At 37.4% G+C, this 25361-nt stretch overlaps 1 protein-coding gene and 1 long non-coding RNA gene across 2 annotated transcripts; one reads left to right on the top strand and one right to left on the bottom strand.

Moving 5' to 3' along the window:
* Positions 1-3750: 3750 nt before the first annotated feature.
* On the bottom strand, positions 3751-5179 carry LOC106449360. The gene is made up of 3 exons (XR_001289135.2): positions 4392-5179; positions 4167-4262; positions 3751-4046 (listed from the first exon to the last, which is right to left on the bottom strand). It is a non-coding gene; the product is annotated as an uncharacterized LOC106449360 (long non-coding RNA).
* A 16965-nt stretch (positions 5180-22144) lies between these two features.
* On the top strand, positions 22145-24493 carry LOC106445633 (ferredoxin--nitrite reductase, chloroplastic). The gene is made up of 4 exons (XM_013887219.3): positions 22145-22679; positions 22758-23112; positions 23199-23487; positions 23561-24493. The coding sequence occupies exons 1-4, from the start codon at positions 22304-22306 to the stop codon at positions 24299-24301; spliced, it is 1761 nt and encodes a 586-aa protein (XP_013742673.1). The 5' UTR covers positions 22145-22303; the 3' UTR covers positions 24302-24493.
* The last annotated feature ends 868 nt before the right edge of the window (positions 24494-25361 follow it).

Here is a 25361-nt window from a genome sequence, read left to right as displayed (position 1 = left end):
TTTGAGAAAGCTGAGGATGCTTGTTTGGAACTCCGAAAGATCCCCAAAAAAGAGAACGAAAAATGTTAAGTTAGAGTTAGTTTCTTATTACCATGTATTAATTACTTTTTCAGTACACTAATTTGTTGACTTTTTGTTTAGAGCTTTTAACTAAATAGACTCTTTTTTGTTTGCGACTCTAACTAAATTGTTGAAAATGTGTCAAAACAAACTATGGAGTTAGGTTGTTGTCTTCTATCTAATGACCTTATGTGGATCAGGACCCTTGAGTTTGGTTTCCAGTGTGTTTATAGAAGATAGTACACAAAGCATACATAAGTCTTTCGAATTACATTAAAATAATCTTAGTGGGGCTTATTGAATCTTTTTTTTTTCAAAATTCGAGTAAATCCAATAAAATTCAAGATTTGAATAAATCCTAGAAAGATTTGATAAAAGTTTTAAGGTTTTTTGAAGAAATTTTAGAGTTTTTAAAAAAATCTTTTAAAATTTAAATATTTATTAAATAATATATTTTAAATTACTATAATTGGATATTTTCATCGTTTTATGAAATATATAAAATATATAAAAGTTTTATAAAATCGTTTTTCAAATATTTTTTTTATTATTTTTTCATTTCAAAGAATTTGAATTAAAAAAAATGTGAAATATTTTTTCTTAGTTTTAAAAAAGTTTCAAATACCATCATAGGGTATTTCGATCCATTGTTTTCCACTATAAAATATCATCCTAACCCTACTAAATCCCATTTGATAGATTTTATTGACAAAATCCATATTATTCAATAAGCTGGAATTTGAGGGAACTTATACAAATGACTAATTTAATAAGTTTGAATTTCATATAGAATTTATAAATGCTAGATACAATAAGAGGAAATTGAAAAAGAAATGAAATCCTCTCAAATCTTTGATACAAGAAGACCCTCTTAGGCCAGCAAAACTTGCCCTTAAGCGCTACTAGAATTTGAAAGTGAAATTTTTAATAATATTTCTGGATTAATCTTCTGACACTTTTTACAGTTATGCATATTATACTAATAAGGTATGTTATTCTATTTAGTTGAAAATCTATTGAAGTTTGGCAAGAGGATTTAGAAAAGGTGGGACTAGGGATGGGCAAACAGCTCGAATCGGAATAAACGAACTGAATCCAATCCATCCAAAAAAGTAGTATTACATCCGAACCAAAATTAGTTAAATATTCGAATGGGTTAAAAATCTGGTATCTAGAGAACCGAACCGATTCGAACTGAAATATTTCGAGTACCTAATGCATCTGAAATAGATTTATGTACTTAAATATTTTAATTATTTTAGATTTAATATATAGAAAGTATCCAAAATATATAAGATATTTTTAAAATTTCCAAGTAAATGTTTAAAATATTTAACAATACTCAAAACACCAAAAATATTTGAAACGTCGGTTGATTCTCTATCCAAATATTTATACCAATCTAATTTATACGTTAAGTTTAGGTATTGGCATACATTATTCATATTTTATATGTAATATATTATTTTTATTTTTAGATTTTGAGAAACTGAAAATATATATGAGTTTCAATTTAAAAAAAAAACTTAAATGGATTATCCGTATCCAAACTGAACTCGATCCGAAATTTATAAATACCCGAATGAGACTAAAATTTAACCCCGAAAATCTGAAACTCGAATAGACTGGACCACACCCGAATAAGTTCCCGAACGCACAACCCTAGATAAGATCAATGTGCACTTAAATATATAATTATATGATCATTACTCGGCCAACATATTCATAGATAAAATTGTTTTTCTATCATCTCCTAAGAAGATTTCATAACACAAAAACTATGTAATGCATACCTACGATTTTAGAAAAGGTTTTAACTCTACCAAATTCAATTCGAAAGTTTCAGTTCATTAACTTTTCTTTCAGAAAAACAAATCATTACTGTTTAGGCTAGGAAAAAAACTGCAACTACAAAAAAAACAAATGCACAAGATTACTACAATACAGTCTCTAAATGCCTTACAAACGTTCCAAATAAATCAAGGGGGTGATTGGTTGGTGGTTGGGCTGTAGCAAGTAACTTTAACTTTAATTTTTATCTAAAGCCTTAAAAGCTATCAATCATGCTTTATATTAGTTTTTTAAGCTATAATCAAAAAAATTAAAGCTACAACAAAAAATAAAAAACTAGCTGTAAGAGTCTTGTTTTCTAAAGCTCCATCTTTTTGGCCGTAACAAATTTTAAAACTACATCTCTTAAAGCTAAATAAAAAAATCCTACGGACTAAATTCTAAAGTAAATTTTCTACAGTTACAGCTCAACCAATCACCCCCAAATAATCTTAAAAAATTACATATCTCAATAATAGAAATGACAGACCACCCGCGCAAAGCGCGGGAATACCACTAGTAATTATATATATGCCACTAATCTACGACAAAACAAGGGTTTGGTCTAAAGGCTAATTAATTAAATTCAACCAATTGGTTTAGGGGTAACGAAAATAAAATTAGAAATAAACGAACTTTTTTTTTCCTGGTAACCGGGTCGTTACAGTGATTTGCACAGAAAATAGACAATAATAATGAAATTTACAAGAACGGAAAAAAAAAAGTGGTGGAGCCCAACACCAGTAGATGTACAATACACCGCTAATCCTACCATTTGTATTTCTCTTTCTCTCTTTTTTTTACAATGAAATGAAATTAAAATAATTCTTCCCCGGTAAAGGAAGGTCGGCACAAACATACATTCTGGAGCACCGAAAAAACGTTGGAACCCTAGACAAGCTGATTCAGCAAGAATGAACAAGCATAAACACAACAAGATCTAGATCAAAATCTAAAGAGAGAATACTAGAGCCAGGGAAAAAGACAGAGGAGCTATTGCCCAAGCCCCGACGAATGCAAATGGGTATTGGATCTGATGACCTCACAGCTTCTCGGCAGCCGGTGTGTTTGAAACCGGACATCGAATCCATCCACGATTAGTCTTCAGCAAAAGAGCCATCCCCAGAGTTACCTCGTGCGCCGACCGCCGGAATCTACAAGAGACCCGACTCTCAAACTTCCTCCGCCAAGTTCAGCTGCTGCCTTGCCGTCACACACATCCTACAGCACCGAGCACAAACCCTAAAGTCTACCGGCCAAGAAGAGCTTCAGCGTCTAAGAGGGAGATGTCCTGGAGAACAGCCATCCCCGAGACAAGCTCATCGACACCAGAATCTTCACAGGGTCAGTGCAACAAGAAGACTGTAGTCCCCATGGAGACTGTTCATCGCGCAAAGAAAATATAATAATTAGCCAGCTAACATGAATTATTAATGTTTACCTATTTGTTAGTTTAGCTGGCTAACATTCGTTAACATTAGTTAGTTTAGCCGGCTAACAAATGTATTTTTATGTATTTGAATCAAATATTTTCACGCAGTATATTTGTTAGTTTAGCCGGATAACAGATATATGTTTATGTATTCATCTTCTTTGCTTTTAGCTTGGGTAGGGTTAGCGTAAGTACAACTTATATGGTTGATATATAAGTTAACATGGTTATAATGTGACTCATTTATATCATCCATAAATTAGCATGGCTACATGGTCGGTTAAACATACAATTAATTTTATTACCAACCACAACACATATGATAAAATTTGTGTACGGCTAAAAACAAAATTAACTCTTTAACAAATCTCAATACATATGATTAAAAATATTTTTAGCCGGATATAACAATGTGAGCATAGTGACCAAGAATGAAACCCATTAATGATGTATGAACCTTGAGATCTCTTAATGATATCCAATGTTAGCCAGTAATTGTGAATATGTGATAAAAAGCTAAACTATACTATGATTGGATAAATACATTTGGAGCCAGTTAATTAATCACATATTTATGCTTTACAACCGAAAGCACCTGAGGGAATATCTCTAGATAAAAACGGCTAAACTAAAACTTGTTATTGATATAAATTTTGGTCTGGTCCTCTTGGAAGTACCTATAAGATCTTTGCTGGGAACTGAAATGCCACCAACGGTTATAGACCTGAAAACAGAACGTACATGAGCTTCGGTTGGTGTTAATATTGCTTGGCTGTGTAATGTTTAACTTAACCGGTCACTATAACACATATCCGGCCACATAGATAAGTAAATAAACACATACCTTGGCTGAAACTGGTCTAGTCCTCTCTGTAATGTTTATAAGATTTTTGCTGGAAACTGGTACTTTACAAGCCTTTGGACCCTCCAGCTATAGACCCTTTCGATCAGAAGCAACAAAAGACAAAAACTTTGAGCAGACCATATACACACCAAAGTTACAAAACAACAACGAGCTATGCAATAAGCTTTGAGTTGAAACTAAAAGCAATCAAACTTTGAAGTTAACCTTGAAGTAGGCGAGAGGATCTGGGATACAGAGTCGGTGGGAGCGAATGAGAATCCTCGTGCAACCTTCACCATAGGACTTAGAATCCGACGGCCCACCTATGATTTCGATGAGAAGTTCCTGAGGTTGAAATCAGAACCGAAATCACCATTTGGAGATGAACCATGGTGAGAGAAAATTGAGTCCATCTCTGTCTTAGGGTCAAATATATTTGAACCAATCATCTTCTTTTTTCGAAACATTTTCTTATTCCTCTGTCCGGTGAAAATCCGAATACATGCAAACGGTGAAGATGAAAGTTCTGTAAAAGAGAGGATGAGAGAATTTGGAGAGAGGAGAGAGATAAATAACAGAAAATTTCGGCGGAGTAAACAATGAGAATGGGAAAGATGAGAGATGAAATGGTCGTTTTCGAAACAAGAAGTGTTTTGTATAATGAATAGGGGTAATACAGACAATAAAAAACACATCAGCGAGAAATGTTAAATTCCATTCCCGCAAATATACTAGTTATCTTTGTATATGCAGTGCAATTTCTATATTTTTTTATTGGTTTTCTTTTCTAAAAAAAAAAATTTATTGGTATTAAAAGGTTCAATTAAAATGCAGGTCTTTCTAATTTTGTGTTAGGATATTGCAACGATGAAACTATATTTTCGTACAATAGTGTAATGTTCTTTTAACATACAGTTGTGTAATTTTATTCTTTGACGTTTTGATGTTCAAGTCATAAATAAAAAAAAGTCTGGAAATAAATAATTTTGCAAGTGGTAAAGGGTTCACAGAAGTGAGTACCGGCACCCGGATTCGAGTCCAGCCACTCGAGACACCATAAATAGCAAGAAAGCGTCGATCTGCGGACTTCGTAATGATTAATCCTTTAGTATAGAAAGTCTTTGGGATCACATTACCATGGATTTACCTGCTTTTAACCATGGTAAGGTGTTTTAGGAACTATTTATTATGTTTTGGAGTCTTTTTATAGTATTTACAAGTTCATGAGTGTTTTAAATATATATGGTGATTTTGGGGAATTTTGGGGAACAAACTAGAAAAACTCTTAGCTGCCCATCAAACCAGTCCAGAGTAGACATTCAGAGTAAACTGTCGATCGATAGCGAAGCACGAAAAGCCCGACTTGGTTCCCAACCGACTTATGGCCCAAGTTCCAGATCATTTACAATATTACCCCTCGCCGATTTTAACCTAATATTTATGTGCTCTACCATTGTTTTGGGCAACACACGCTTTCATACATTGTACTTTACACAGCAAAACATATCTACGGTTTTTAGTAGTTTGGAGAGAAGATCCAAGATTCCTTCAGAGAATTGTATTGAAACTCCAGCTTTCTACTCTATTCTATTTATGCAGTTTATTCAGATTATTGTCATGTCTTACTTGATCATGTCTGAGTAGTTACTCTTGTTAGATTTAGGGTTAGAAGTAAGGTTATGAGGGATTAGCCCAAAATATAGATACGCTAAGGTGATAAGATTTTCTTCATAGGAATTGCTATTAATGCTTGTGTTTTAAAGTAGCTAACTAAAACCCTGAACTTAGGATAATTAGGCGCAAGAGGAAGCATGGTCTTTTACCTGAATTAATTCCCCTGAGCTAGGATTGCTAGAAACAAGTGATAGCTGATCTAGTCAAACTAGTGAACCAGTCGAACAGCTTGGTAACTAGTTAAATATCGAGCGACCCTAGTCACATAGTGTCGATCGACATTCGAACTATATCAACAAGCGACGGCTGAGATATAGACTTAGATCAACAAGATTTATTCGCACGCGGAAGCTGGAATATATTGCAATTAGAATTCATGTTCTACGAATGAAACCTTAGCATCTATATCACTATAATCCCAATTACATGAAACCCTAAATCTAACTATTTCTCAGAATTTAAAACCAACCGAACAACTGCATGGTTCACCTCTGCTTTTTATTGTTTTATTGCTTGCCTAGCTTAATCATAAACTTGTTATGATCTATTGTGCGGTTTAGCTTCTTGTGGATCTGATCCCTAAGTACTACGACTGAACCTCTTATTTGAGAGAGTTAAATAACTCTTTGGGGTAATTTGAGTGATATCAAATTTAGCGCCGTTTCTGGGTAGATTCGTTCGCCATTAAATCTTATTAGTTAGGTTTAGTCTAGGTTTTTATTGTTAACGAAAATTCTAATAAATTTTTTTCTTGATTTCTTTCAGGTGCACTCCCAGCAGTACCAGAACCAACAAGAAAAAAGCACTGCTATTCTCAGACTCTGCCCTTTTGGAACGAACGATCCGCAAAGAGAGATGAACCGCATCAATCGACAACAACACAAATCTGTCGACTGACAGTTGTGAGTTACCCCTGATCGACACTTCTACCAGAACATCGATCGATAGCTGTCCACGAGACATGGTCGCGACTCTAGTTTTAGTGCATGATAAGAATGGAGACCTGCATGACCGGGAGGGTCATCTGTGTAATGCAGCAGGTCAGAGGTTAGATGATCAGAGGGCTGTAATTCTTGATCATGATACTGATGCCACTGCAGCCGATGCTTAGGCTGTAGGTGATGATGCGCAGACTGCTCGACCCAAAACGTTGGCTGACTACAACCGTCCAGATTAATACTACGCCAACATATATGCTATTCGTCTTCCATGTATTCAGAGGAACGATTTCGAGCTGAAACCTTAATACTTTACACTTGTGGGACTGACACCTTATTGTGGTCTCCCACATGAGCATCCAATGGACCATCTGGAGCGGTCCGAGGATTTGGTTTCTGCCATTAAGCCAATGGAGTCCCAGAGGAATATATCTTCTGCAAGCTCTTCAAGTACTCACTAGCTGGAGACGCTTCACACTGGCTTAAGCAGTTACCATCATGATCTCTTACGTCCTGGATTGAAGTCAAGAACGCATTTTTGCGTAATTTCTTTGATGAGGGATGCGATGAAAAGCTGAGAGGCAAGATTGCTACATTCACACAGAGGCCTATAGAGTCATTCAGAAGATCTTGGATGAGATTCAAGTCCTATCATAGAGATTTTTCACACCATGGATTAAATGAAGTGCAGCTGCTCAACACTTTCCTCAGAGGCATCGCGCTGGCATATCAGATGGCTTTGGATACTGCTAGTGAAGGAAACTTTAACACTAGGAATCCAGAAGAGGCTGTGAGACTCATTGAGAACTTGGCATCCTGTTCCAGCACCAAGAACATTGATTTAGAAAGGATAGATTCAGCCACTACTCTTTGGAAAGAGCAGATGGACGATATTAAGGCTAAGCTGGACAGTATCTACAAGCTTCTCAAAAATCAAGTTGACCTTACAAAAGATAGGGAAGCTAAAGACGACGTCGAGAGGGATGTAGATTTCATCAGGACCTTTACAAACTCTTTTTACTAGAAACCACCGCCAGAGACTCATGAAAGTATAACTGAAGGAATGTTTGATCAGATTCTTGCGTCCCAGCTGAAGTTGATAGTGGATTTCAATAGGAAATTAGATGTTGTCTACACTAATCTGAACACAAAGTTTGAAACTTTGAGCAAACATGTGAAAAATTTGGAGATGCAGGTGGTTCCAACAGGACAAGCTGTTAAGGGGCAAGAAGCCTTAGTCAAGGGCAAATGAGAAGCAACATTGAAACACCACGTGGGTGCCATCATAGATGATGATTTCTAGAAACTGGTTAAGCATGAGAAGCTTCAAGAGGGCGACTCTGAAGTTGAGAGCTCCATGAGTTTCATAAGTTCTTAATGGTGTCGATCAACACCAAGAGACAGACCTCGACCGATGGAGTCATCAGAGCACCGACCAACACATCATGTCCAGCATCGATCGACACCTTCTATGGAGTATGTTGCATCGTGCTAGACAGTGACAATCATGACTCACGAGGAGTTTGCAGCTCGACACCCTCATCCACCACAACCCTACCGTGTCACCACGGAAGACATCGATCGGCAACAACAATCTGCCACCGATCGACACCAGACGTTAGGCAACGATCGATAAGAGTCCTCCAGCATCGATCGACACCCGCCTTTCACTTAACGAGTGTGGTTACCTAGCATCGATGTAGCCAGACTGAGTGCCTATGGTAGTTGAACATGCACCAGAGCCTATGGTAGTTGAACATGCTACTGAGGGACGAACCTTGAGAAAGAGGAAGGAAAAGGGTCCCAAGCATCTGAAGAGAGGAGCTACTGAGAAAGAGATGGATAACTTCACTAAAAAGGTTCTCATGATACCCTTGGATAAGCCATTCGATGAGGCTTACTTTACCCACAGATTGTGGATGTTCTTCAGAGAACCCAAGGAGACTGAGAAGGACATTGAGGGGATGTTCCATCAGGTCAGAGAGAATATGAGACAAAGGATTACATTGAAGAAGAAAAGTGATCCTGGAAAGTTTGTTGTACCGTGCTTGATAGGAGGCATTGACTACACTAGTGTGTTTTGCGACACAGATTCTTCATTCAGCATTCTACCTAAGGTGATGGCAGACCATATAGGTCTGGAGATAATGCATTCAAAGGATTCGTTCACTTTTGTGGACTGTTCTAAGAGGAACTCAGGAGGAATCATCAAAAACTTTGAGGTGCAGATTGGTAATGCCATAGTTCTAGTATACTTCCATGTCCTGGATCAAGCTCAACTGAAATTCTTCTCTGCTACATGGGAGAGCTTTCATGGCTACTATAGGAGCAGTTTGCAACATGCAGACCAACAAATTCTGCCTGACACTCATAGACTCTAATGTCTACTATGATCCAGCGAGAATTGTCAAGCCACAGACGTCCTACATTGAGATTGGAGATTATCCAGGATTTATTGCAGTCTGTTATTCCCACTCTGGAGCTGAAGTTGAATCGGACAATGGAGCATCGATCGACACTCAGCATGAACCGTCGCTCGATGGTAGGTTTGAAGCAACGATCGACAAGGCTTTGGAAGCACCGATCGACAATGACCCTGCGAATGAGATAGATGACTTCCCTAAAAGATCTATCAACAGTTGGGAGAATGATAACTACTAACCAAGCTTCGCGATTGACACTTCTACCCCTTCAAAGAGGAAGATCCATGTCATACAGCCAGATAAGTATGGAGTATACAGAGATGAAGATGGTAACGCACAAGCATTGGATGAAAGGATAATCAATGTTTCTAAGGAAGATATATAAGCAATATTGGATATGGCTGATAAATCCGGAGGGAAGTATCTGAGTCTACGACAATATGAGGGACGTTTTCAGATGCCTCGAATCTACACCATACCTACACCAGATGATGACAGATACACTAGAGAAGAAGTCATGAAGATCATGAAGAAAGCAATGTCTAACAAGGATAAGATGTACGACAAGATGCAACAAACAATTGGTAGACTCTTCTATCCTCTCCACAACAGCATTGCTTGGATAATCAAAACAATGGAGGAGCTGCAGCAGAAATTAGATTACACCAAATGGATTATTCAAAGGCAGCAATACCACATAACCAAGAGTGAAAAAGCAATCAAAAGCTTTGTTGGTACCTGGTTAGAGATGTCCAAAGATGATGTTGACACTTGTTTCCCAACAAGTCGTCACCTACCTCCTTATTAGCAAAACCACATCCAAAAAGTTAAGCTAAATGACTATAACAAAGAACTTAATGGAAGGCAACCCATTGGTAAGTTTTATTTAAGTTTCTTTGATTAGCTTTATTGATTTTCGTGTTTACATTGTTTTTGAAATAAAAGATAAAAAAATCTGAGGAGACGATTGCTCTAAGAATCAACCGATGAGACACAGTTGACATCGATCGACAGTTCACCACCGCCACCGATCGATCGTCACTTCAGTGTGTCGATCGACACTGGCATAAACCGGGAGGTATATCGTTTTCCTTGTTACATAAGTACTTATGATATATGTTCTCACCAAACATCGACTGAATAAACACTCGGGAGAGTGTTGTTTAAGTCTGGGGTGAGGTCTACTGATATTAGTTTATTTATGAGTCTTAAAAAAAAAATTCACAATATCCTTCCATCCCTCTTTGGTGTCCATATTTACAAAAGATTTAAATGATTTTTTGCGGTTTAAAGGGGTACGAATATTTTCTGCGACCCCATTATTCTACTCTAATAGAATGATCACACATTGTTTGGAAGCGAGGGGTAGATACATTATCGATGACCACACTATTCACCTACAACTTTGCCTACTAATAGTATATATATATACTAAAAAAAAAATCGGATTCAGAGAAGAGAGAAGAGAGAGGGAAACCAGAAAGGGTTACATGTAGGTCCAGATACTTGCTTGAGTTGATTCCATGTGTCCCTTGATCAATACTCCCAAGATGTAGCCTACACATTTACTTTATGCAGAAATGAGGTTAGCAGACGGGTATGTCAGGCGCTATCAGTGGAGTTGTATGATGTATGGTAATGGTGACTAAGCTAGAGTGTAGTACATTGAATTATCCAAGGTCAGTAATGATTCACTTTCACCTTTAATCATGACTAAGCTAGAGAGTAGTGATTTTAAATTATGTGAGTCCCTGCTGTTTTCAAAACTCTTTCATCAGGACTGCTCTTGTTTTTCCTTGAGAACAAGTAAAAGAGTAAGTCTGGGGGAGTTGACATACCATGGATTTTACATGTTTTTAGCCATGGTATATAGGTGTTTTAGGAACTATTTATTATGTTTTAGAGTGTTTTTAGAGTATTTACAGGTTCAAGAGTGTTTTGAAGATATATGGTGATTTTGGGGCATTTTGGAGCAAAAGTTAGGAGAAACTCGTAGCTTCCCATCGAACCAGTCCAGAGTCGACATTCTGAGTCAACCGTCGATCGACAAACATCTCTTTTCATCGATCGACAGCGAAGTACGCAAAGCTCGATTTGGTTCCCAGCCGACTTATGGCCCAAGTTTCATATCATTTACAAGATTACCCCTGGTCGATTTTAACATAATATTTATGTGTTCTGCCATTGTTTTGGGCAACACACGCTTTCATACTTTCTACTTTACACAGCAAAACATATCTAGGGTTTTTGGTAGTTTGGAGAGAAGATCTAAGACTCCTTCAGAGATTTGTATTCAAACTCCAGTATTTCTACTCTATTCTATTTATGCAGTTTATTCAGATTATTGTCATGTCTTGCTTGATCATGTCTGAGTAATTACTCTTGTTATATTTAGGGTTAGAAGAAAGGTTATGACGGATTAGCCCAAAATATAGATACGATAAGGTGATAAGATTTCCTTCATAGGAATTGCTATTAACGCTTGCGTTCTAGAGTAGGTAACTAGAACCCTGAACTTAAGACAATTAGGCGCAAGCAGAAACATGGTCTTTTACCTGAATTAATTCCCTGAGCTAGTATTGTTAGAAACAAGCGACGGTTTTTCTAGTCAAACTAGTGAACCAATCAAACATCTTGGTAACGCTTGACTAGGTAAACATCAAGCGACACTATTCACATAGCGTCGATCGATGTTCGAACTATATCAACAAGCGACGGCTGAGATATAGACTTAGATCAATAGGATTTATTCGCACGCGGATGCTGGAATATATTGTAATTAGAATTTGTGTTCTAGGATTGAAACCTTAGCATATAAATCACTATAATCCCAATTCTGAAACCCTAAATCTAGCTATTTCTCATAATTGTTTACAACCTCAAATTAATCAATCAACCGAACAACTGTCTTGTTCACCTCTGTTTTTTATTATTTAATTGCTTACCTAGCATAATCATAAACTTGTTAGGATCTATTGTATGACTTAGATCCATATAGTTTTGATCCCTAAATGCTACGACTGAACCTTTTATTTGAGAAAGTAAAGTCACTCATTGGAGTAATTTGAGTGGTAACATCACACCACAGTTATTAAAATAAATAAATAAATAAATTTGGAAGATATTTTATGAATTTTTCAATACTGAGTTTGACATTTATATATTTTTGATTCGAATACAAGAAAAACTATAATATTTATTTCTAGAGATTAAAAAGAGTCAAATATGTTAGAAAGACAACTAATTTTTGCTAAAAAATACATGTATTACTTAAGAAATATATTGAAGTCGGTAAACTAAAACTCATGTTAGTACTTAAGTGATATGCTCAAATTAACCTTCAAGCTACTCTCTCAAATAAGAGGTTCATTGTAGTACTTGAATCGAATTCACAGGGAACGTGGGCACACAATAGAGTAGAGATGTTAAGATTAAGCTAGGCTAACAATATAAAAGAAGTAAATAACTAATGAGTAAATAGAAGATAGTTTTTTGTAAATGATAAAGAGAAAGCGCTAGATCTAGGGATTTATCATTCAAAAGATTCAAAACACAAATCAAGGATGCCAACGGTTTTATAAATTAAATTCTAGAACTCGGATACAATTATAAGATATCTAGCTCTCGCTGTAATTTTACATGTTCAAATATATATCTATACTCTCGTATACGAAACGAGTATTAATCGATACACCTATAGGGTGTCGATCGATACCTCTTTCGAACATGATTTAATTCTCAGATCGATATTTTCAACTAAATTCCTAGACCATCTCTCGTATGCGCGTAGGTATCTAATCCAGTAAGATTCAGGTTTCGTTAATCGATTGCACTCTTGTGCCTCTCAATTATCCTATGATTCTAGTTTTAAGCAATTAGTCACACTCTAATGTTGTTCCAACACCTCTAGATTCTAGTATTACAAGCCACTCTGGTGTAGAAATCTATAAAAAAAATCCTTGCAATCCTAATTGATTATCATTTTGACATTAAACTCATGAAATTCCTAAATCTAATAGGATGATTACTCAGACTTGCAAGCAGTAACACAAATGATAGTCTGAATATAAATCATATAAATTAAGTATAAAACCAATGGAGTTCCAATCAATCTCTGAAGGAGAATTGATCTTCTCTCCTAACTTTGAGAAAACCTTGAACAAAACAATACAATAAAGTTTAGCTGTCAACAATGGTTTAGAAACTATATAAATTAGGTATCAAGTCGTGCACGGGCATTCTGGTAATTTGTGGTGTCTTCTGGCTCTAAATCGGTCATAAAATAATCTCGGCCCATCTTCTGGCATCAGTCTCGTTCGACACCAAGGTATTAGTGTTGATCGACATTCGTTCATATCCTCGGCAGCTTCTTCTTGCGAGTCAGACGGGCATAACGTCTGCTTTATGATGTTGATTGACCTAAAACTAGTGGCATTGGAAAGATAACTCAAAGCTATATCTTGTGACAAAATATAAGTTTAATCGCACCATGGAAAGGTTTCCATCCTTAGTTAAACATCTGATGTATCTGTGCAATTCTGCACCTCAAATAGCTCCATAATCACCAAAGTATCCAGAACGTGCATGAACCTGAAAATACTCTAAAACAAACTCCAAACACATATAATATACTCAATAAAAACTTATACCATGGGGTAAAAGAGGTAAAATCCATTGTATATCAACTCTCGCAGACTTATCATTTTGCTTGTCCTCAAGCAGAATATAGAATAATCTTGTGAAAGAGGTTTAAAAACGCAGGGACTCACACAATTTTAAACCTTACTATCATCACCTCTGCAATGTTGCAAGCCACATCAAATTAATGCCAACTTTAAAGGTATTTTATATACCATATCCTAGCTTAGAAACAAAATCCATCTAGCCAACAACTTGCCTAATAATGTCTGACTAACCCCTTTACTAACTTCATTTCTTACATATAAGAAGGTGCAGACTTTACCTTGGAAGAACTGATTAAATGACATATGGACTCTTACTCAAACAAGTATATGGACCAACATGCAATCTTTACTACTTCATTTCCTCCCTCTCTTCTCACTTCTCTCAGTCAATGTATCCCTCCTTTGGAAGGTATCATTTTATTTTTTTTAATTCACTGGAATATTTAGACAAGCTTCCATGAATCAAACTCTAATGGTTGTAGCCACCAGTTTCTATTCATTGTTTTTGACTTTTATCTCTTTCTAGAATTTTTATGAATCAAGCTTTAATGGTTATAGTCACCAAATCCTATTTGAATTCTTATAAAACTGAAATGGAGAGAGAGGGGAACTAGCAACACACAAACTTTTATCTTCCAGACTTGTAGGAGGAATCCGATCTAGTGCATACCAAGCCCCAAGACAAGCATATTAAGTTCAATTAGGTTGGAGGTAAGCTTCAGTTCCTTCAAACATTCTCAGCAAGTGTGGATATGAATCGAAGGTGATTCACTTTGGTATCTCTAGTACACTCCACATTCAATAAATATAAGAATGGTGCTAGAGAGTGGTTAGATAATAAGTAAATGAAAATTGAAAAACATTCATCATCCCCTTATTGACTCTATAAAACAATTTGAAAAATACCATAACAAAAACTCAAGATAAAACCCAATATCAATAATAACCCCCCCCCATCTCCCCCCCCCCCCCCCCCCCCCCCCCCCCCCAGACTTAAACAATATTGTCCCAATGTTATACTGTCTAAAATTGGTGGGAAAATAAACCATAGGTAAATATTTACCAAGGAAAAACGAGTTATACATGCCGTATGTGATGAGCGTCGATCGACATTGATCAGGTGTCGTCGATGCTCGATTGAAGTGGTGTCGACCGATACTGGCCAGTCGTCGGTCGATGCTGGTACATAACTTTACTTCCTCGGATCGTTTTTCGGTAGAACAATGTCTCAGCTACAGTGACGTTCGCTACAGTGTCGTTCGGCCGCAGCTAGAGTGTCTTTTCATCATTTTTCTGAAAAAAATGCGACAAATAGTATAAAATGAATACTACATATAACTAAAATTACCTAATAGTGGATTGCCTCCCACTCTGCGCTTATTTTCAGTCATTAGCTTGACTTATTGAGATCTGATTCAGTCCGGATGAGAATGAAAACTTGCTCCAAAACAGGTTTAAGTGTCTCTCTTCCTCATATGGTTGATACAGTTGATGAGAGATCTTGCAGAAGCTTTCCCTTTGCCTCTCAGCTCTGGATCACATTGAACTCTGACCTTGGTGAAAGGTTGTAGACCTCCTTTGCAGAACACCCTATATTCAAAACTTCCCTCATGACATTGCGAAGGAACCAGTGACAAGAAATCTGCATCTACTTTTTTTTTCTTTGTCTTCTTCCTAGTTCTTCCCCCAGACTTAATCTTTTCAGTCTCGGTTTGTTTTGAAGTTCGGATGGTATCGACCGATACTGTTGGCTGAGTGTCGATTGACGCTGATGCTGATTCTGCAGTCTCGCGATTTAAATCAGCTGTGGGTGCTGGATCTTTAGACATCTCTATGCATGAAATAAACTCATCTCTGTTGTTCTTCTCCACATGATCATAGAAGACACTTTTATCGACATTAGTCAGACACATCTTTTTCTTTTTCAGATCACAAACTGCTCCCACTGTAGCCATGAAGGACCTTCCAAAAAGAAGAGAAGATTTCCAGCATGATTTGATTTGCAATACATAAAAATCCACTGGGACAGTGCATTCCCCTATCTCTACTTTAACATTCCTGATCATACCGGATGAGTTTGCTCTAGAGTTATTCACAAAGGTGAAACTATCTTGAGAAGGCTCCACCTTAAATCCTAACATCTCAGTAGTGTCCTTGGCCATGATGCTGACCGCAGATCCAGTTTCGCAAAGGGCATTAGGAAAACCTGGCTACGTATACATCACGGAATCTGAAACTTCCCAGGATCTTGCTCCTTCTTCAATGTCTTCTTGATTTTATGGCTGACCTTGTTAAATAGCAACTCAGTGTCCTTATCTGTCTCTCTGCGCTCTCTGAAGAAATTACCAAGTCTGTACTTATGATATACATCCTCGAAAGATATATCTTTAGGAACCCTTTTCACAAAGATATATCTTTAGGAACCCTTTTCTCTCTCTTGTGAAATCCATCAAGTTCAGCTTTGTTAGCTTCTCTCTTGAAATGTTTGGGAACATAAGGTTTCCTAGATTTCACTCTCTTCTCAACTAGAATTGTTTCTTTTGTTGTCTGCTGATCCATGACAGGTTCATGCTCGTACATATGGTGTCGATTAACACTGGGTGTGTGTTGTCGATCGACACTCTCAACAAATGAGGGTACAACTGGGGTTGATTGATCCTTTCCTGGTGCATATGCAGGTTGCTGGTTGATGTTCACTGTTGGCTTTGGTAGCTGCACTTGAGTAGTCGATCACTGTTCGGTTGTTGTTGTCGATCGATTATGTCATGTGTGTGTCGATCGATGTCGTTCGTGTTAACATGGTATGGGATGGGAGGATGTAGGTTTCGTGCAGAAAAGTATGTGTGGCTTTGAGTTCTCACAGTTCCCATGTATTCTTCAAGGGGTGTCGATCGGTGCTCATCTGATGGGGTTGATCGACACCAGTGCGAGCTGCCAATAGACATAGAACTTTCGATTAGAAAAGCACATTCTTCCAGATTCTCATGCTCGATCACTTCCCCAAAGTCATCATCTAAGATGACATGGTGCATGTGGCTTTTCTCAGCTCTCCCTTTAAGAAGTGTTTCTTGCCTCTCCACAGCTCTTGTAAACTGAAAAATCTGAGTGGTTAGCATCTTGACATGAGCGGCCATGATTTTAAATTTTCCATTCAGCTCTTTCTCGATAAAATCCAACTTCAGATCAAAGTCTGCAATCCTCTTCTGCTGATTTTCTAGTTCTTGTTCCATCATAGATTCCATCATCTGATCATAATTCTGAAAACCGGCTTCATTAAAGTAATTCTCAACCTGACCCACCATCGAGACCTCATGAACAAAACCAAATTTTACTTTGACCTCAATGAACTTATCATCATCCATTACAACCAATTTCTTCAGGTTCATATTTGCATTCTTGGTAATGTTGCTAGACACCAAGTTCTCAATCAGTCTCTTAGCTTCTTCTGGAGTCTTGGTCTTGATATTTCCTTCGCTTGCACCATCAAGCATCAACATGTAATGCAAATAAATACCCCAGAAGAAAATTTCCAACAGCTGAACTCCCGTAAGACCATGATGTGGACAATCCTTTTGGTAACTCCTAAACCTGTTCCAAGAGCTTCTGAAAGCTTCAATAGGTCCTTGAGAGAATGTCCAAATTTTATTCCACATCTATGCAGCCATTGCATCATCGAAGAATTCAGTCAGAAATGCAGTCTTGACATCATTCCAGATAGTCAGAGACCCTGGTGGTAGGAGTTTCAGCCTATCAACCGCATTTCCAGAGATAAAATATTTGAGCAGCTTGCAAATGATGTAGTCTTCGGTTCCCTCATGCTTCTGAATAAGAGACACAAACTCTTCGAGAGTTTCAATATGGTCCAAGGGATTTTCATGAGGAAGACCATGAAAGGAATGCTGGCCTACATAAGAAAAGTAGGCGGGATTTTTAGCAACACCCTGGATTTCTAGAGATTGAATCGAACGCATGTTGGTATACAACTAACTATGCCTGATCCATTCTGCTATTGTTCTCTGTCGGAGAACTTTAGCATCCTCAGTAGCAACAGATGGCTCATGGATTACATCCCCATGTCCATTTATTTTCTGACCTGCTGCATTACACAGATGACCTTCAGGGTCATGCAGGTCTCCATTCCTATCCCTTATCAGCACAAGAGCTGCAACCATGTTGTCTGCTCGCGGGATGGTATCAAACGATGCTCTAGTAGAAGTGTCGATCGTTGCTCCCTCACAAGTGTCGATCAACAAAGAAGAGTTGGTGTCGAACAATGCTGCGCATTTCTCTTTGCGGATTGAGCGTTCCAAACGTGTTGGGTCTGAGAAGAAAAGTTCTTTCTCCTTGCTACTTCTAGTACTGATGGACATGTACCTGAAAAACAAGAACTGTTTTTGTAAGTAACTTAAAACATAAAATAAAACCTAGACTAAACCTATTAACCAAATCTAATGGCGAATCCAATGCTTCCCGACAAAGGCGCCAAATTTGATATGCTCAAATTAACCTTCAAGCTACTCTCTCAAATAATAGGTTAATTGTAATCCAAAGGGAGCGTGGTCACACAATAGACTAGAGATATTAAGATTAAGCCAGGCTAACAATATAAAAGAAGTAAATAACTAAACAGTAAATAGAAGATATTTTTTTGTAAACGATAAGGAGAAAGCGATAGATCTAGGGATTTATCATTCAAAAGATTCAAAACACAAACCAAGGATGCCAAGGGTTTGATATATTTAATTCTAGAACTCGGATACAATTATAAGATATCCATCTCTCGCTGTGATTCTACATGTTCGAATATATATCCATACTCTCGTATGCGATACAGAACGAGTATCGATCCATAAACCTATAGGGTGTCGATCGATACTTCTTTCGAACATGATTTAATGCTCAGATCGATATTGTTCAACTAAATTCCTAGACCAAATCTCATATGCGCCTAGGTATCTAATCCAGTAGGATTTGGGTTCCGTTAATCGATTGCACTCTCGTGCCTCTCAATTCTTCTATGATTCTAGGTTCAAGCAATTAGTCACATTCTCATGTTATTCCAACTACTCTAGATCCTAGTATTACAAGCCACTCTGGTGTATAAATCTATGAACAATCCTAGCAATTCTAATTGATTATCAGTTTGACATTAAGCTCATGAATCCCTAAATCTAACAAGATGATTACTCAGACATGAAAGCAATAACACAAATCATATTATGAATATAAATCATATAAAATCAAGTATAAAACCAATGGAGTTCCAAACAATATAAAAGAAGTAAATAACTAAACAATAAATACAAGATATTTGTTTGTAAACGATATGGAGAAAGCGCTAGATCTAGGGATTTATCATTCAAAAGATTCAAAACACAAATCAAGGATGCCATGGGTTTTATAGATTTAATTCTAGAACTCGGATACAATTATAAGATATTCAGCTCTCGCTGTGATTCTACATGTTCGAATATATATCCATACTCTCGTATGTGATACCTCTTTCGAACATGATTTAATGCTCAAATCGATATTATTCAACTAAATTATTAGATCAACTCTCGTATGCGCCTATGTATCTAATCCAGCAAGATTCGGGTTCCATTAAACGATTGCACTCTCGTGCCTCTTAATTATTCTATGATTCTAGGTTCTTGCAATTAGTCACACTTTCATGTTATTCCAACTATTCTAGATCCTAGTATTACAAGCCACCCTGGTGTAGAAATCTATAAACAATCCTAGTAATTCTAATTGATTATTAGTTTTTCATTAAGCTCATGAATCCCTAAATCTAACAGGATGATTACTCAGACATGCAAGCAATAACACAAATCATAGTCTGAATATAAATCATATAAATTAAGTATAAAACCAATGGAGTTCCAAATAATATAAAAGAAGTAAATAACTAAATAGTAAATAGAAGATATTTGTTTGAAAACGATAAGGAGAAAGCGCTAGATCTAGGGATTTATCATTCAAAAGATTCAAAACACAAATCAAAGATGCCAAGGGTTTTATAGATTTAATTCTAGAACTCGGATACAATTATAAGATATCCAGCTCTCGTTGTGATTCTACATGTTCGAATATATATCCATACTCTCGTATGCGATATAGAATGAGTATCGATTGATACACATATAGGGTGTCGATCGATACCTCTTTCGAACATAATTTAATGCTCAGATCGATATTGTTTAACTAAATTCCTAAACCAATTCTCGTATGCGCCTAGGTATCTAATCCAACAGGATTCAGGTTCCGTTAATCGATTGCACTCTCGTTCCTCTCAATTGTTCTATGATTCTAGGTTCAAGCAATTAGTCACACTCTCATGTTATTCCAATTACTCTAGCTCCTAATATTACAAGCCACCCTGGTGTAGAAATGTATAAACAATCCTAGAAATTCTAATTTATTATCAGTTTGCCATTAAGCTCATGAAATCCCTAAATCTAACACGATGATTACTCAAGACATGCAAGCAATAACACAAATCATAGTCTGAATATAAATCATATAAATCAAGTATAAAACCAATGGAGTTCCAGTCAATCTTTGAAGGAGAATTGATATTCTCTCCTAACTTAGAGAAAACCTAGAACAAAACAATACAATTAAGCTTAGCCGTCAATGATGGTTTAGAAAACTATATAAATTAGGTATCAATTCGTGCATGGGCATTCTGGTAATTTGTGTTGACTTCTGGATCTAAATCGGTCTTAAAATAATCTCTACCCGTCTTCTGGAATCAGTGTCGATCGACACTTGTTCATATCCTCGACAGCTTCTTCTTGCGAGTTAGGCGGACCACTCTTCAGTAAATCAGACATAACTTCTCCTATAGGATGCTGACTGATCTTAAATCGGTGGCATTGGAAAGCTAACTCAAATCTCTATTTTGTGTCAAAATATCAGCTCAATTTCACCGTGGAGAGGTTTCCATCAATAGCTGAACATCTGGCGTATCTGCACACTTCTGCACTTCAAATAGTTCCATAATCACCAATGCATCTACAAACATCTGGCGCATGACCTAAACCTGAAATACTCTAAAACACACTCTGAACGCATATGATATACTAAATAAAAACTTATACCATGGTATATCATTATGCAAAATATTCTACTAAAAAATTTAGTCAAAAATTATATATTTAACTAGATAAATTTTAATAACACAGATATACCTTCCCTAGGATATTACTACCGTACTTTTCTGACGACCACCATTTCCTTTTCTGGCGGATGTTTTTTTTTCTATTTTACTCACAAATAGTTCGGTCCTTGGCTAGTTATGTCACCCCGACCTTGATGTATTCTTTTCAGTCCTGATTCTATTGATAAATTGCAAAACGTTAAAATATGATGCTACTATACAAGTTGCTACGGATTGTGCGAAAATAGAAATATAAAAACTACGGTTGTGGGCTGACAGAAAAGGCAAAAAGAAAAAAGACGTTGTGATGATAGTTGTTCATGTCTCTACAATAACGTCAAAGAACGCATATGGGGAAACTAGGTAACTAATAAAATTTAATTAATTAAATAATATTAAGTTAGGCCATACATAAATTTCACACCACTAAATACAAATCGTTTTAGTTGTTGTTGAAGATAAACTATGCAGTCTCTTGAAAATTCTACTTAAGTAGAACTTGTGATGATTCATTATAGCTCGTCTAGAAAAGAAAGATAAACAATATATTTCAAAAAAATGTTGTGCTGTCCACTGAATTTTAAATATTGTATTATAGTGTTATGTAAGATGTATTTTAAATAAGATGTATATATTCTATAGAAGTAAGTGTTATTTAAAAAAAAAAAAACAAATAAGATGTATATATTCTATAGAAGTAAAAGAAATAGTGAAAAGAAAGATATACCAATCGAATATGCAACAAATACCAGCTAAAACTGACTCTAAAGTCAAAATCCGTCTATCAAGAAAATAATATTAGAAATCAATGGGTATTATTGTCTTACTAGTACTATTACTACTATTATAGTGTCCACTGAATTTTAAATTCTCTATAATGTTACATAAGATACATATATACTTTAGAGGTGAGAAAAAAAAAAGATACGATATATATTTATTACCATTCGAATATGCAACAAATACCGCTAAATTTGGTTGAAAGTCAAACGCTGCCTTGTCAAGAAAAAAATGGAGAAAACGAGATTAGAACATGAAAGTAAATCATACATTAATGGGCATCAAATTAAAAAAAATGATTTCGATTCAATAAAAATAAATCAAAAAGAGAAAATCAGGGGGAAGTGTCTGTCTCCTCCTAACAACAAATGATCAGAAGAGACTTGACCCTTTGGATCGCTCAAGAGCTCCTGTCTTCCCTCTACAAAAATGTCCGCACGTCTCCAACCTTCTCTCACCTCCTCCTTCCGCCATGACTTCCTCTTCTTCTCTCTCTCTCCATTTCACTGCTCTCCTCCCATCAAAACCCAGAAGATCCGTCATCGTCGGCGCACAGACCGCTCATCCAGCGGAGTCCACCGCTTCTCCCACCGTAGACGCAGATCGGCTCGAGCCGAGAGTTGAACTGAGAGATGGGTTTTTCATTCTCAAGGAAAAGTTTCGAAAAGGGATCAACCCACAGGAGAAGGTTAAGATCGAGAGAGAGCCGATGAAGCTGTTCATGGAGAATGGGATCGAAGAGCTCGCCAAGAAATCTATGGAAGAGATCGACAGCGAGAAGTCTTCTAAAGAAGATGTTGATGTTAGACTCAAGTGGCTTGGCTTGTTCCATCGCCGGAAGCATCACTGTATGTTTCATGTTTCAGAGTGAAAGACTTGTGTTCTTTTCTTGATTTGGATTTAAAAGGATGACTCTTGTTTTGCAGATGGCAAGTTTATGATGAGGTTGAAGTTACCCAACGGTGTGACCACAAGTGCACAGACTCGGTACCTAGCGAGTGTGATTAGGAAGTATGGCGAAGATGGATGTGCTGATGTGACAACAAGACAGAACTGGCAGATCCGTGGTGTTGTCTTGCCTGATGTCCCTGAGATCTTGAAAGGCCTTGCTTCCGTTGGGTTGACGAGTCTCCAGAGTGGGATGGATAATGTGAGGAACCCTGTTGGCAATCCTATAGCTGGGATTGATCCTGATGAGATTGTCGATACAAGACCTTACACCAATCTTCTCTCGCAATTTATCACTGCCAATTCCCGTGGAAACCCTGATTTCACCAACTTGTGCGTTCTCTGAGATTGACTTGTGCTTTGGTAGAGTGAATGAATATGCTAAAGATAGTTTCTTGTTGTTTTTTTTTTGTGTGCAGGCCGAGAAAGTGGAATGTGTGTGTTGTTGGGACGCATGATCTCTATGAGCATCCGCATATCAATGATCTAGCTTACATGCCTGCTAATAAAGATGGCCGCTTCGGATTCAATGTGCTTGTGGGAGGATTCTTTAGTCCTAAAAGATGTGAAGAAGCTATTCCCCTCGATGCTTGGGTCCCTGCTGAAGACGTTCTTCCGCTCTGCAAAGCTGTTCTTGAAGCCTACAGAGATCTTGGAACCAGAGGAAACCGACAGAAGACAAGAATGATGTGGCTCATCGATGAACTTGTAAGTTTCATTCATTTTACTTTTAGAAAAATTTGAGAGTTGAAGTTTGATTTCTTTCGATGTAATTTAACAGGGCGTTGAAGGATTTAGAGCTGAAGTAGAGAAGAGAATGCCAAGCGGTAAACTCGAGAGAGCATCTTCGGAGGATCTCGTGAACAAACAATGGGAGAGGAGAGACTACTTCGGAGTCCACCCTCAGAAACAAGAAGGTCTTAGCTACATTGGCCTTCACGTTCCGGTCGGTAGGCTACAAGCGGATGACATGGACGAGCTTGCTCGTTTAGCTGACACCTACGGCACAGGCGAGCTCAGACTCACCGTAGAGCAAAACATTATCATCCCAAACGTGGAGACCTCCAAAACCGAAGCTCTGCTTCAAGAACCGTTTCTCAAGAACAGGTTCTCCCCTGAGCCATCTATCTTGATGAAAGGCTTGGTCGCTTGTACAGGGAACCAGTTTTGCGGACAAGCGATAATCGAGACCAAACTAAGAGCACTAAAAGTGACGGAAGAAGTGGAGAGACTTGTAGCTGTGCCGAAGCCAATAAGGATGCATTGGACAGGATGTCCCAACACTTGCGGACAAGTCCAAGTGGCTGATATTGGATTCATGGGATGCTTGACACGTGGTGAGAACGGGAAGCCTGTCGAGGGTGCTGACGTGTACGTTGGAGGACGAATAGGAAGCGACTCACATCTTGGAGAGATTTATAAGAAAGGTGTTCGTGTTACGGAGTTGGTTCCCTTGGTGGCTGAGATTCTTATCAAAGAATTTGGTGCTGTGCCTAGAGAGAGAGAAGATAATGAAGATTGATCGATTGATTCAAAGCTTTTGGATCTTTAATAAGTTGAGGACAATAATTGTTCTCTCCCTCTCGTTTCAGACATTGATATTGTGTTTGTTCCCATAAAATTTGGGTTTTGTAGCTCTTGTTGTTGAAACTTGTAACTTGTTGTTGATTGTTTTGTAATATTTTCTTTTATAATGTAGTTATAATTCCGATGATTTATCTTTCTGCTATTAGCTTTATAAACGAAAAGTTATAATTAAGATTCTCTGCCTCCTAATATTTCCAACGAGTAACAGCGTAAGTCATGACAGCATTGTGAATCTCAAATTGTTTTGATACGTGGGAACCGAAATTCGCACTGTCGATTTCCATTTAAATAAGGAAACTAGGAAAACCCTAATTTCCCAGAGGTCCCGAATATCTGCTAATGCCACACGCAAAGCAATCAGAACACAAGAATAACAACGATAAAGTATAAGAAATCGAAAAGAGAGCAAAGTAGATCTTATTCCGAATTCGCGTTTGAGCGTTACAACAAGGTAAGAGCCTGGGCTACGAGAGTTGTCGGCGAGATTCCTAGTTCTAAAACCCTGAGACGGCAATAACCTAGTTGAGTCGCAGCTCGAATAACAAAAACGAAAATATGCCTAATTGCTCTAAGTGCTAAGTTTGCTCTGAAAAAAGTCCACCCCATGCCTCTCGCCTAGGACTCCTTATATACTGGCTCCTAGGTCGGTTTACGCTTTTTCTTTTCTGCCATTAAGCCGCCATAGCATAAAAATGGAGATATTCCATTTTTTCCGATCTTCGTAATTATCTTCAAAATTTCGTATTTATCCGCGGATACTTGACATTTATCTTTCCTTGCGAACCAAGCGTAAACCGTCATGCGGCTTACGGGCTGTTGGTTAAGAAATCGTAAGTTGGGCCTCGAGTCATGTCTTAGGTCCCTTTGGGCCGTCTTCTGACTCGAAACGTTTATTATGCCTTCTTTCGATAAAGAGAGAATTTTCTGCGGTTTTTATCGTAAAGTTTGATCGATGACTTAGAATAGCGGGAAACATGAAATGGGTTCGCTACGGT

Source organism: Brassica napus, chromosome C7 (genome assembly GCF_020379485.1).
Source record: "Brassica napus cultivar Da-Ae chromosome C7, Da-Ae, whole genome shotgun sequence".
NCBI lineage: Eukaryota > Viridiplantae > Streptophyta > Magnoliopsida > Brassicales > Brassicaceae > Brassica > Brassica napus.
This window is presented reverse-complemented; position numbering and strand designations above follow the sequence as displayed.